The sequence below is a fragment of the Lutra lutra genome, chromosome 5, assembly GCF_902655055.1.
Source record: "Lutra lutra chromosome 5, mLutLut1.2, whole genome shotgun sequence".
NCBI classification, from domain to species: Eukaryota; Metazoa; Chordata; class Mammalia; order Carnivora; family Mustelidae; genus Lutra; species Lutra lutra.
This window is the reverse complement of record NC_062282.1, coordinates 65,189,012-65,203,377: the sequence shown is the minus strand read 5'-3', so window position 1 is coordinate 65,203,377 and position 14,366 is coordinate 65,189,012. Positions and strand designations below refer to the sequence as shown.

The 14,366-nt window shown below is 44.2% G+C and overlaps 1 protein-coding gene across 1 annotated transcript in view; it reads left to right on the top strand.

Annotated features, from left to right (window-relative positions):
* The window catches only part of THOC3 (THO complex subunit 3), a 29,141-nt gene extending 22,318 nt beyond the window's left edge, over window positions 1-6,823 (top strand). The window contains exon 6 of the mRNA XM_047730969.1: window positions 6,228-6,823. Within this exon, the coding sequence (XP_047586925.1) occupies window positions 6,228-6,391 (164 nt within the window). The 3' untranslated portion in view covers window positions 6,392-6,823. The remainder of the gene's footprint in view (window positions 1-6,227) is intronic.
* Window positions 6,824-14,366: the final 7,543 nt, after the last annotated feature.

The following is a 14,366-nucleotide window of genomic DNA, read 5'->3' as shown; positions in this document are numbered from 1 at the left end:
GTTTGGAGCTTTCTTTGTTTCCTGGATCTGATGTGTGTTTCCTTAGATTCAGGAAGTTTTCAGTCGTTACCTCTTCAAGTACATTTCCTGCCCCCTTTCCTCTCTTTCCTCCTTCGTGGACTCCTACGAAGCAAATGTTATCATGCTTGATGGTGTTGTAGAGGTTCCTTCACCTGTTCTCACTTTTATTATTCTTTTGTCTTTTTGCTGTTCATCTTAGTTACTTTCTATTACCCTGTCCTCAAGATCTCTGATCCATTCTTCTGCACCACCCAATCTGCTCTTGATTTCCTTTGGTGTTATTTTTCATTTCAGTTACTGTATTACATTTTCTATCTCTTTGTTAAAGTTCTCACAGAGTTTATCCACTGTTTTCTCAAGTCCAGTTGAGTATCTTTAGGAGCATTACTTTGAACTTCCCATCAGTCATATCACATATCTCCATTTTGTTTAGTCCTTTCTCTGTGATTTTTGTCTTGTTTGTTCATTTGGGACATATCCCTCATTCTCCTCATTTTGTCTAACTGTGTGTTTGTTTCTATATGTTAGGTAGGTCAGCTACATCTGACCCTGAAAGTAGTGACTTTACATAGAAGAGGTCCTGTGGTGCCCTGTATGCTATCAGCCCTGGTCACCGGAACCAGGCATACTAGGGCTGTCCCCTCTATGGGCTGTGTGCACCCTCCTGCTGTGGTTGAGCTGTGATTGCTATGGGCATACTGATGGTGGAGGGTGGGGGCTGGCTCTTAGCCTAGTTGGCTTCACTGACCTGCTTTGCCTGCTGCAGGCGCACTGGGCAGGGTTTGCTTCCCGTACTGTGGAGAGGCCTGGCTGCAGCTGCCATGGGCTCAGTGGTGGGTGGGGCTGGCACTCAGTCTGCTGTGTGTAATTAGCCTGTGTGACAGCTGCAGGTACATGCAAGGGCAGGCCTTGTTCTTTGGGGAGCCAGCTAAGAGGCCTAGCTTTAGGAACTATAGGCAAGCTGGTGCATAGGGTTATCTCCCCTGTACCCTGGGTGAGGAGTCACTTTGGTGGGGTCCTGGTCCCATGTGGGCCTGTCTGCTGGATATGGCAGGGGAAGAACTGCCTTGGAGGGGTGCCTGTGGAGGCCAGTGGGCTGGGTAGGGTGGGTGGTAGGGGAACGCTGGCATGGGGCATGTGTTGCTAACAAAGTGAGTGTTAGAATTGGCTTCTGTAAGCATCTAGCTATCTAGGCTCACGGTGGGCAAGAAAAATGGCACCCACCAACACTTTTTTATTCCTGGAGAAGTCTGCACATGTTTGCCCTTCCCGCACACACCCTAAAATTACTTAGTAAATCTTCATGTATACTCTAGGCGCTTTTTAAGCTGCAGCTTCAGTGCCATCTCCGGCTGAGATACTTAGTAGTGTGCTGCTGGCTCTTTTGCCTTTCAGTTCAACTGGAGTTAAGCTGCGCTGATTTCTTTTTTCTTTTTTTTTTTTTTTTAAAGATTTTATTTATTTATTTGTTCGACAGAGAGAGAGAGCATGAGCACAGGCAGACAGAGTGGTAGGCAGAGGCAGAGGGAGAGGCAGGTTCCCCGCCGAGCAAGGAGCCCGATGTGGGACTCGATCCCGGGACGCTGGGATCATGACCTGAGCCGAAGGCAGCTGCTTAACCAACTGAGCCACCCAGGCGTCCCAAGCTGCGCTGATTTCTAAAGCTCCTGGAGTTAAGCCCTGCTGATTTTCAAAGCCAGACATGATGGGAACTTGTCTTCCCAGCGTAGGTCCTTACAGCCAGGATTGCCCTGTGTGGAATCCTATCCCTTCACTCCTCCATGCTTGTGATGGCTCTCCTGTTGGTGGTTATTTGCACAGGGGTTTGGTTCCCGGCCATGTCTGCACCCCTTCTACCCTTTCAGTGTGGCCTTGTCTCTATGGTCAGCTGTGGAAGATCTCTTCTGCTGGTCTTCAGATAATTTTCAGAGTTAATTACAGTAGATACACTTGTTGCCTCAGTGTGTCTGTGGGAGGAGGTGAGCTCAGGATCCTCCTACTCTGCCATCTTCTGTCATTACCCTTAGATTTGTTTTGTATTGTAGCTTTATTGTTTTTGGAAATACATGATGCTTTAGTAAAAGCATTTAAACTGTATAGAAGACTTCAAAGAGCAAAGTAAAAAAATTGAAATTCCACCATTTAAAATGCCACTGTTGATGACATTGTACTAAGTGTTGTCCAGCCATTCAGATACGCAGCTCCTTTGTGTCTGCCTTGTTTGTGTGATGTGTGGATCCTCTCCTGCTCCAGGCTGTGCCTGCCCCACCTGAGCATGTTACAGCTTCGTAATGTCAGCTCTGCTGCCGCTTGTAATGCAGTTCCGAATCCCATTGAATATGTCAGCATGTTCTCAAACTACTGGTCTCCACTTATTTATGCCTGTGGGTGCTTTAGTTGCTCTGCTCTTTGGTGGCTTCTCATCTTTGCACCATTATAAGTAAAGCTGTGAGAAATATTCCTTATGGTCTTCACTTTGGGTCATCCTTTTGGGGAAACCAGTGAAGTGGGATTGCTTCCTCAGTCCAAGGTACTGACATTTTGCGAAGGACCAAACCATGTACAGAAAGGTTATTGCAGTGTTTGTTCTTAACAACGCATGCATGTGCATGTTTTTCCCATGTCGTCCAAGCACAAGTTTGTCTACCTCACCTAATACATATAAAATGTGATTTATCTTATTTTTATTTTAAAAAAAGATTTTATTTATTTATTAGAGAGTGTGAGCGAGAGAGCACAAGCGGGCGGGGGCGGGGGTGGGTGGAGAGCAGCAGAGGGAGTGGGAGAAGCAGACTTCCTGCTGAGCAGGGAGCCTGACGTGGGGCTTGATTCCAGCACCCCAGGATCATGACCTGAGCTGAAGGCAGATGCTTAACCAACTGAACCAGCCAAACACCCCTTATTTTTTATTTTTTAAGATTTTTTATTTTTAAGATTTTATTTTTAAAGATTTTTATTTTTTAAGATTTTTTAGAGAGAGAGCACAAATGGGGGCAGGGGCAGAGGGACAGGAGGAAAGAGAATCCTCAAGCAGACATCCAGCTGAGCACAGAGCCTACCACAGGGCTTGATCCCAGGATCCTGAGATCATGACCTGAGCTGAAATCAAGAGCCGGCTGCTTAACCCTCGGAGCCACCCAGGTGCCCCTAAAATATGATTTCGTTCACATATAATCTTTCAGGAATATATCAAATATGGCTGTATTAATTTTTCTAAGTAGTTCAGACACATACTTTTAACATGTTTTTTTTAATCTTTTCTATAACCTAGACCAAAAATTAAAAGATGATTTTCAAAGGGAAACACAGTTATATTTATAGCATTATTTCATCATTATTTCATACATAAAAGGGAAATAGTCTCAATTTCATTATGAAGGACTAATTAAATAAGTTGTGATACATCCATATCACAGTGTGCCAGGAGAAAAACATAGCTCCATATGCGCTGAAATGCAAGACTGGCAGGGCATTTTACTGAGTGAGCAGAGCAGGTAGCCAATCAGTGCACGTGTTGTGTTCCCACTTAGGTAAAGAAACTAAAGGTAAATTAGTAGAAAGACTTTTGAAAGAATTTATTTCAGACTTGGAAGATTGGGAGAAGATAAATTTTACTTTAAATTATAATCTTAAGTATTATTACTGAAATCAAGTAGATAAAATGAAAAATTCAGTTTTTTAGTTACCCTAGGCGCATTTTAAGGACTTAAGTAGCCACATGTGGCTGATGGTTTCTGTATTGGATAGCACAGATGTAGAATGTTTCCATCACAGTGCTGTTTCCTAGTGCTGCTCTGTACCCTAGTACTGTTTGAATTTTATGCTGTAAGCATGTTTTTGTATATTGGTTTGTAAAATAGTATATATGCTCAGTATAGAATAGTTGGAAAATGCTGGCAGTTAAAGGGAGAAATTAACAAATAAATAAAATTAAAAAAAAAAAAGGGGGGCACCTGGGTGGCTCAGTTGGTTAAGCAACTGCCTTCGGCTCAGGTAATGATCCTGGAGTCCCAGGATTGAGTCCCACATCGGGCTCCCTGCTTGGCAGTGAGTCTACTCTCCCTCTGAGCTCTCCACTCTCACACTCTGTCTCTCAAATAAATAAATAAATAAATAAAATTAAAAAAAAAAAAAGGAGAAATTAACGATCACACATAGGTCCATAATTTGGAGACAGCTAATTACTAACATAGTATATTTCCTTCCAATCTTTTTTTCATATGTAGATATTTATATATCTATATAGATATTTTATATATAGACATTGATTCATCTGTGTGTGTATACATACACTATACTATGTATAGTTGAAGTCATATTTTAAGTAAGGTTTTGTGTTTTACATATTTTTAACAGTTAAATGTAAAAGTAAGAATTAATTTTATTTCTGATAACTTTTTTTTTTTAAAAGATTTCATTTATTTGACAGAGATCACAAGTAGGCAGAGAGGCAGGCAGAGAGAGGAGGAAGCAGGATCTCCGCTGAGCAGAGAGCCCGATGCGGGGCTCGATCCCAATACCCTGGGATCATGACCTGAGCCGAAGGCAGAGGCTTTAACCCACTGAGCCACCCAGGCGCCTCTGATAACATGTATTTTAACAGTCCACTTAATTTCAGCTTTTTAGACACACCATACATATTACACCGAGTCTTTTAGAACTTCAGTGATCTGGAGTAGTCATGTCAGTCCCAGATAGCACCTTATTTATCATTCAGAGATTAAACTTTCCAATAAAACTGTCAAGATGTTAAAGTTTATGAAGCCACATCATTATTTAGGAAACATTTTATTAGGAGGCCTCTTCATGTCTGCTCTGGTTTTCTTGAACTGTATAAATTTCTTTATTTTTACCAATCCCACATGACGGACAAATGATGGCATAAAGGCCAGAAGAGAAGTAAAAGGAGGGTAGCAGCCTGTGAAACTATTCTTTATGTTTGTGTAATATAGAAATTTGCTCAGACATATAGCTAGACTGCCAGATACTAGCATCATGAGAAGTGTTTAACTGTCCCTGAAGTAGGATTACTTAACAAAGACGGTTCTCTTTCTCTCGCTCTCTCCACACACAGATGTGTGCATATTATACATATATTTTAAACAGCTTTATTAAAATATAATTTACTGTATAGTTGACCAGTTTGAAGTATATAATTTAATGTATCCTGCAACTTCAAAATAACACTACATTGTTTTTTTTTTTTTTAAAGATTTTATTTATTTATTTGTCAGAGAGAGAGAGGGAGAGAGAGCGAGCACAGGCAGACAGAATGGCAGGCAGAGGCAGAGGGAGAAGCAGGCTCCTTGACAAGCAAGGAGCCCGATGTGGGACTCGATCCCAGGATGCTGGGATCATGACCTGAGCCAAAGGCAGCTGCTTAACCAACTGAGCCACCCAGGCGTCCCATAACACTACATTGTTAATGTTTTATTACATTAATCTCAAGATTCATTACATGAATCTTAACATAAAAGTAAAGTGGGACTAAAGGAATAATGGCTTTAGAAAAATCATGTTTAATTTCAAGTAAGAAGAATGACATTTTTGGAGGAAAAAAATCTGTTTGCAAAGCATTGTGATTTAGGAGAAAGACCTGTGGCTTTGGAAACAGATTCACTTCATATGCTGACTCCTATGAGTATGACTTAAGTGTTCAGTCACCTGTTCCTTTATAAAATGGAGTTTAAAATCATTATTTGCCTTGCTGCATTGTGATTATACTTTATTTATAAACTATGATGCATCTGATTCCTAAGGGGTGCTCAACAAATATTAACTGCTGGTACTGTTTTTCTAGGGAGTATGGAATAGGTTTAGCTCAGGCTCTGCATTCAGATCTTACTTTGCTACCTACTTGCTTGTGCTCTCTCTCTGCCTCAATGTTCTGTGTAAAATGGGGTAATGATTGTACTTGTCCTGTAGGGTTAGTAGGTGGAGGGTCGCCTTGGGTGTTTGCTTTCAGCTCAGGTCATGATCAGGGTCCTGGGATTGAGCTGCATGTTGGGCTCCCTGCTCAGCAGAAAGTCTGCTTCACTCTCCCTCGCCCCCCCATCCCCCAACCCCTGGCTCCTGGGCTCTCTCTCTCAAATAAATAAAATATCCTAAAAAAAGTGGATTAAATGAGTTAATGTAGGCAAGCACGTAATGAATATGGTTTCTTATTATTAACGTATTGATTGGTTTCTCTATATTGATTTTTATAGGAGACAAGCTCTGGGAGGTGCAGTGTGAGTCCCCGACTTTCACCGTGGCTTGGCACCCCAAAAGGCCTCTGCTGGCGTTTGCCTGTGATGACAAAGATGGCAAATATGACAGCAGTCGGGAAGCAGGAACTGTGAAGCTGTTTGGGCTTCCTAATGACTCCTGATAGGAGGCCTTCAGGGAGAGGAGACGCTGGCAGAGGCCTTCCTTTGTGTATTAGTTCGGTCTCTTCTCTTGGAGTTGATGGGCTCATGAAGTGTTTGTAAATTGGTATAAATTATACAAGTCTTGTCAGTCTGCCTATCCCAGTTCCGTTCTTGTTATGTGAACTTTCCCGTTCTTTCCCCTCCACAGGAGGCTTCTGCACGATAACACCAGCATATATTGTCCTCTGGGTACTTCCTGTCTTCCCTGCCTTTGTGTGTATGGTATACTTTGTTGGGTTTGCTTCTGCTTGGACAGTACCTACCTTGGGGGGTGGGGTAAGTGAAGAAGGTGAGATGGGAATGGAGATTTTTTACAGTAAAAAGAAATGTATATAATTTTGAGATTTGAGCATTTAATAAAACTGACTTTAATTATGGGACTTCTACGACTTTAAAAGTTACGGTATGTTATTATTGTTGCAGATATTGGGAGATGTTGCAGTTTTGCATTTAAAAAAAAAAATCTCAGGTTGGATTAAAGGTTGACATTCTATCATTTAATATTCTAACCAAGAATTCTGTGAAATGCAGGGACCCAGCATGAAGTGTAAGTGCAATAGCAAGCCTTAAATTCTTCAGCTTGAGTGTACCCTGCCTTAATCTACAAAGGATTTGAGAACAATAAATTTATGGTAAACATTGAGAAAAGCAGTAAAATGTAAGCAAATCCAAAATCAGGAGAAGACCTACAGATAAGAATAGAAAGTTGAAATTGGGGAAATTAAAATAGCAATATGCAAAGAATGAGGACCTGACTGATTGAACTAAAATTTTGGCTGTGCCACCTGGTGGCAAAGTGAAGAAGGGAGAAGTCAGTTAATTCTTTTTTTTTTTTTTTTTTTTTTAAAGATTTTATTTATTTGACAGAGAGATCACAAGTAGGCAGAGAGGCAGGCGGGGTGCGGGGGGGGAAGCAGGCTCCCCACCAAGCAGAGAGCCCGATGTGGGGCTCGATCCCAGGACCCTGAGATCATGACCTGAGCCGAAGGCAGAGGCTTAACCCATTGAGCCACCCAGGGTTCCCAGAAGTCACTTAATTCTTAATGAAAAGCAGAGCACATGCCAGTTCCTCAGGGAAAGCAGAACTTTGTTAGCTCTTACTTCCAAAAGAAGTTGCTGAGGTAGGAGATTACCTGTGAGCAATGTCTTGATTTTCATTGTATTTTAATGTATTTTGGCATTAAAAATACAGAAATAATGATGTTTGTAGAAAATTCTGGAAAAAGCAAGTAAGTGAAAAGAAAAAAAAATCATTATTTCTCCTCCCAGGAGATAGTCACTATTAGCATTTTTGTGTGCATCCTTTTAGGAATTTTCCTATGTTATATTTATGTTAGAAACATGTTTATACAAATCTTGCAGAGTAGGGGTGCCTGGGTGGCTCAGAGGGTTAAAGCCTCTGCCTTCAGCTCACATCATGATCCCAGGGTCCTGGGATCGAGCCTCGCATCGGGCTCTCTCCTTGGTGGGGAGCCTGCTTCCTCCTCTCTCTCTCTGCCTGCCTCTCTGCCTACTTGTGATCTCTCTCTGTCGAATAAATAAATAAAATCTTAAAAAAAAAAAATCTTGCAGAGTAGACAAACCAAGTATAACAACATAAAGCATGTAAAGTGCTCAATACCATGTTAGGCATTATTAAAAACACTCAGAAAGTCTTTTTTTTTTTTTTTTTTTTAAAGATTTTATTTATTTATTTATTTGACAGACAGAGATCACAAGCAGGCAGAGAGGCAGGCAGAGAGAGAGGAGGAAGCAGGCTCCCTGCTGAGCAGAGAGCCCGATGCGGGGCTCGATCCCAGGACCCTGAGATCATGACCTGAGCCGAAGGCAGCGGCTTAACCCACTGAGCCACCCAGGCGCCCCCAAAACACTCAGAAAGTCTTAATAGAAATTTTTAGTAATTAGACCTTAGACTTGGTACTATAATGAGCACTTTACTCAATTTTTGCAACAGCCTTCTGCAGTTGGATGTTATCATCGTTTTACTACTCCAAGGTGTTTAACTCAGTGTTATTCATTAATTGACAGTATTCAGATCTAGATGTGCTTAGAGGTCCATATGCCTTCTATTTGCAGTGGCCATTCTGTCTCCACTTGCCATTCCCATTTTACAGATGAGTAAACTTTGACTCTGAGAAGTTGACTCTTGGCCCAAGTTAATGAGTGATCGGTTGAGTCCAGTCTTCAGGCTCAGTAGTGTTTCCTTCAGCCTCCAGAATAGCCTGGTCTTTTTAGTTGCAAACCAGCATGCCACCTCATTATGTCAGAAGTTCAGTGTTGCTCATGTCACTGGGAGTAAAGGTGGCACACGTTTTTATTTTTATGGTTATATCATTCCTGGAGTTGCTACTCTCTTTTTCTATATATCCTCCTTAGCACTGGAATCAGACACCAAGTTTTAGTCTAGCTCTTAGTATTTGATCAGTTCCCTCCTCTTTGATCCATGTGGATTTTTTCCCTCTGCGTTTGTGTAAGGTAATGATCTGCTCAACTTTTCACTAAGAGATTTGTTGCTTTCAGCTAGCTTTCACTTTTAGTGACAGAAAAACCCTTATTGGAAAGAGCTCGAGCTTGTTGCAGTTTTTGCTTACTGTCCGGGCCTTGCTGACAACATTTCTGTGCCCTGACTTCAGAGTCCTAGGGAGGCTTAGAAGTTGGGTCCATTTTGGAGAAATGTATAATTTGTCCCAGACCTGATGCCCTTATGGCTTGAGTGAGTTGTCTGATTCGAGCAAGAAGGGAGCCATTCATAGTCACCCAGCAATTGATGGATTTAGTCAGTCTAGCCATGTTATACAGTTACTGGTCCAAACACTAGCAAGTCAAAAGAGAGTGGTGAGTTCTACTCTGAGCTAGGCTGTAGTTGGTAAAGAAGGTTTGGGATTTGCTGTACCAAAGACCCATTGCTGTGTAGACTTGAGTTACAAGTCAGGCTAAGAAACAGGTAGTGAAGGCTATAGTACGTTTTGTGCTAGGATTCTGGTTTCTCTGTGGCACGAGATACAGGGAAGAATGAAACCTGCCAAACGTTAAGCTTGTGTGTAAGGTGTATGTGTGTACCTTGAGGATTATCCCCCTGCCCTAAGCTGTGGGGGGTAGCGTCCTGATAGAGGGGGCCAGGAGGCTAGTGCAGGGAGTTTTGATGAGAGGCAGTTAGATCCAAAAAAGGAATCAGGACGAGGCCAATTCTGTGAGGTCCAAAACAAAGACTCTGTGTGTGTGTGTGTGTGTGTGTGTGTGTGTGTGTGTGTGTTATGAGCTGCTTGGGGTGTGATGTGTCAGTGGCCTTTTATTTTAGAATGATCAGGAATGGGGTAGATAAACCCTTCCTCCCATTCCTGTATATTACTCCCTAAGGGTTTTAATCATAAAAGGGACCGCGAAACGGCTTCCTTCTTTGGAAGGGAAAAAGCCCATTAACAGGGTTAAAAGGTAAGTCCTCTCTTTCAGAAGGGGGTTAGAGATCGTACACCTCGAAGAGCCTTGCACGCTCAGAAACACCTGTGTGTGGGTAAGTGCTGCCTTCTCCACTCCCTGTGACCCTGCGGTACAGTGAAAAGAAGGCTGGTTTCCTAGGCAAACGGAATGGGCTTTGAGTCCCGGCTCCAGCAGTGATGGACTTGAGCCCACTTTCCTCTCCCATAAAGTGCAGGTGATACAGCCTCCTGTCCTTGGGTTGTTTGGAGACTCAAAGGACGTACTGTGTTTGTAAAGGGTCCAGCACAGCACCTGGCGTGCGGGAGATGCTTAGCACATCCCTTCTCCTCAAGAAGGAGCCGCTTTTCAGGAGAACACGGAGGCTGGCTACAGAGACATGTCGGCACTCTGTCAGCTTTCTTGGCTCTCAACGCCGGAGCTGAGCGAGCCCCGTCCATCATCGACTCTGCAATGACGAGAACGAAGAGAGGAGGCTCATCTGTCCCACTCGGGCAGGGCGGGGGGTTCAGAGGAGAAACGCGGCATCTGCTTTGTGTTGCGGTCTGTTCGGGGCTGTGATGGAGCTGTGTGCGTGTGGACAAGCAGAGCCTCAGAGCTGTACACTTGAGCAGTGAAGTGAGAGGAGGAGGAGGGTAAAGCTCCCCTAAAGGAGGGGAGAAGGCTGGGCAAGGATTGGAGGCAGAGGAGGAGGACTTAGTGCCAGTCTTGAATGCGGGGGTGTGTGACCAAGTTGGGGGAGGACATGTGAGAAGGTGCTGCAGCTTGGAGGAAAACGGAGGGGGCGGCTGAGTTCTGGGCTGTGGAGGAGGTGAGGTGGGGTTGAAGAGAAAAGGAAAGAGGGTCTCGGGCTCCAGTGATGTCTGTCTGTGCTGGTTAGTAGTGCGGCCTGCTGAGTAGGGCAGACTTGGATAGAGCTGGGTTCAAATCCTTTTTCTGTTGTCACTAACGGGGAGACTTGGGCCCAGTTACTTCCCTCCCACGAGCTGCAATTTGGTTATAATGTCTGTAGTAATGAAAACCTTATGAGAGTTAAATGACTTGCCACATGTCAAATGCCTGGTGCATCATGGATGTTGAAGAAATAACTATTATGTAGGTGTTAACGCCAAATCTGTTTGCAATATAAACCTCCTTACCTTATGAAACTTCACTGTCTCCCAAGTGCGTCACATTCTGTGCATTAAAAGGTGGGGAGTAGGATGGGGTGGGGTTTAGAGAAGATGAATATTTAACAGTTATTTTTTATTGTTACCTTTTTTTTTTAAAAGATTTTATTTATTTATTTGACAGAGATCACAAGTAGGCAGAGAGGCAGGCAGAGAGAGGAAGGGAAGCAGGTTCTCTGCTGAGCAGAGAGCCCGATGCGGGGCTCGATCCCAGGACCCTGGAATCATGACCTGAGCCGAAAGCAGAGGCTTTAACCCACTGGGCCACCCAGGCGTCCCTATTGTTACCTTTTTTAAGTAGGCTCCACACCAGGTGTGGAGTGCAGTGTGGGCCTTGAACTCACAACCCTGAGATCAAATCCTGAGCTGAGATCAAGAGTTGGATGCTTAACCAACTGAGCCACCCAGACACCTCTTAACAGTTATTTTTAAATACTCATTTATAGAGCTAAGGACCTGTGGTAGTTAGGGATATTAAACTGAGAACTATTAAGCCAATAGCTGTAAATTTACTAGAGTTTACGTGTTTGAAATTGTTGCTACATGGATCCACGAGCTCATGAACTTCAAGGTATCCAGGATCTATCTTTGGCAGAGCAGGCAGAATATGCTAACATGCCTATCCAACCAGCAGTGTCATAGCACACTGGGTGTAACTTGCCATGGCTGTAATGCCATTGGAGACCACTGGGGCCACCATGGATTTGCCAAGAACAAGATACTAAACTCAGGCTGCTTCCTTTTACCTTCTTGTTGAGGCTGCTAGGATACAGGTCAGGCAATGGTGCAGGTAGGGCAAGGAATCTGACAGAACATCTCAGGATGTCCTTGAGGACCAAAGGAGATCTGGGCTAGGCACAAGCCCGTTTGTACCTGGTCTTCAACTATACCCAGAATGGAGATTAAAGTTAACTTGGAGAAAAGTTTCTCTCCTAAATGAGATAGGCACCATGGAGTTCAGGTGGAAGATGATCAGGCCTGTGCTTATTTATTGAACATTTGAACATTGAACATTTATGATGGACTGCATCTCCATGACGGTGGCGAAGTGCTTTGTTCAACGCATGGTAGAGTTCCTGCCCTCTTACCCTGTTTGTAGAAAGCAGTTTTTTGTTGGATTGACTACATGTCTGAGCTTCCTGTGAGTGTTGGGCATTGTATGACAAAGGGGAAAATCAGACTAGCTTACCTTGGACCCACTTTACAGATGATAGTTGAGGCTCAGTATTGGGGAACTCGCCCGGGGTCCCCTGGTCAGTACATTTGTTTGAAGCCCTGCACATGGGTCCAGAATTCCAGCTGTTTAAATTCAGTCCAATCTAGATGTTGCTTGCCAACCACACAGATAGAAAGCCTTGGGAGTTTTAGAAGATTTTCCACCATCAACATTTTGGTTCTTTGTGGCAAAGCTGCCATGATGCTGATAGGTAGAAACTAGATGAAAGGTTTGGCTTGCTAAACCAAAGGGAAATAACATAAGAGGGGCAAGGAGGTTCATTCAGCCAGCCACTTAGCGCCTACCCGTGGCAGGCCTGGGATGAGTACTGAGGGTGCACATGTAAAGATCAGCCAGTCTCTGCCCCTGGGAACCCACAGCCTGGTGTGGAGATGGTGAGAATTCAGTGTGACAGTGGTTTTGTAGAAGAGTAAGTCAGATCGTGCCTCTCCCTTGCTGAAAACACTGCAGCAACTTCCATTTGAACTTTACCCAGATCCAGTCATTTCAGGCTGTGTTCCCTTCTGTGTCTAGGTCTTAATTCACCTCCTCTTTAAGGTAGCCTTGCTTTGTCCCATTGCCCAATCTCTTCTCACTTGTTATATTGAGAGTACTTCTTACCATCAGAAGCCACTCATTTGCTTGTTTTGTGACTGTCTCTTCAGCTAACCTGTCAGTGTCTTGGGACCTTTTCTGACACATTCATTGCTGTATCCTCAGTCTCTAGCATGGTGCCAAGTACTACCAAGCAGGTACTCAGTACATTTTTATTAAATAAATGACTGATGGGAAAGTGGTTTGGGCAGAATGTCAACCAGGCTGTTAATACTTGCTTTTGTGAAGGGTGGGGCCTGTGGGGAGAGCAGAGGAGGGAAGGGAGCGGGGTCATGGGGCCTAAGAAGGTTAAGTCCTCATTGAACCCTCACAGTGACCTGGAGAGTTGGGTGGTATAACCCCCAATTCACAGCATATGAAACAGGTTTGGGAGGGTTGGTTCTCTTGCTCAAATGGTACGGCTCTTTGGTGGAGGAGCAGGATTAAAACCTCTGTGTGAGACTCAGAAGCTCAGGTCCCGCCCAGTAGGTCAGTTTTTCTGGTCCCTGGCTATACACTAGAACCCCTTGATGGTCAGGCCACACCCCCAGCCCGACTTCCCAGGGAACTCTAACAGCCTGCGTGGTTGAGAACCGCTGCCCTAGGTCCTGCTGCCCTAGGCCCTGTGGTTTCTTCAGACTACAGAAAGGTGGGTGGTGGCACGGAGTGGCACAGGAGTGCCTGGAAGGGTGGAGGAAGAAGGCTTCCTGAAAAAGGTACACGAGTTTGGTCCTAGAGGAGTGGGTAGCATTGGCCAGGCAGTTCGTGGACAGTGTTTGAGGCAGCAGGGCTGTATTGGCAAAGGCATGGAGACGTGGACCATTCTGGCCTGGTGTGGCTGATAAGGAGCCTGGGCAGCAGTGGGGAACAATGGTGGGATAGGCTTTCCTTTAACAGTCCTTGTGCCGAGGAGGAACGGTTCACCTAACCTTTGGACTATTGTGCTTTGTCTGTCATGGTCTAACTCATCAGTTCTGGGTCTGTCACGGGAGGTCCTATCAGGGTTTTGGCCACTCCAAGCTCCTGTCTTCCTATTACTAGAGTCACAGAGAAGGTGGTTAAGACTGGGATTTGCTCATGAAGGGCTTTTTGGGTAGAATGAGGTGGACTTTGGCCTGGTAGCTCCATTAAATAAAGACCAGAACCTGTTTGGGAAGTCTCTACTCATTGAGACATCAGAGCCTCCAGCATGGGGCCACAGCCCAGCTTCCTAACCACTTTGGTTCCGTCCGGCTTGGAAGTGCTGGGTCTATGGTGTCAGATAGTCCAGGCTCTTATCTGGGCCTTGTCACTTGCTGGGCTACATGAACAAAGGCACGTCTTGACACTGCTCTGAGCTTTAGGTTCCCTGTTTTGGGCACTTCGATTTTTTTTTTTTTTAAGATTTTATTTATTTATTTGACAGAAAAAGATCACAAGTAGGCAGAGAGGCAGGCAGAGAGAGAGGAGGAAGCAGGCTCCCTGCCAACCAGAGAGTTGGGCACTTCGATTTTAATGCTGGTGAGGAGGGAGTATCGTCCT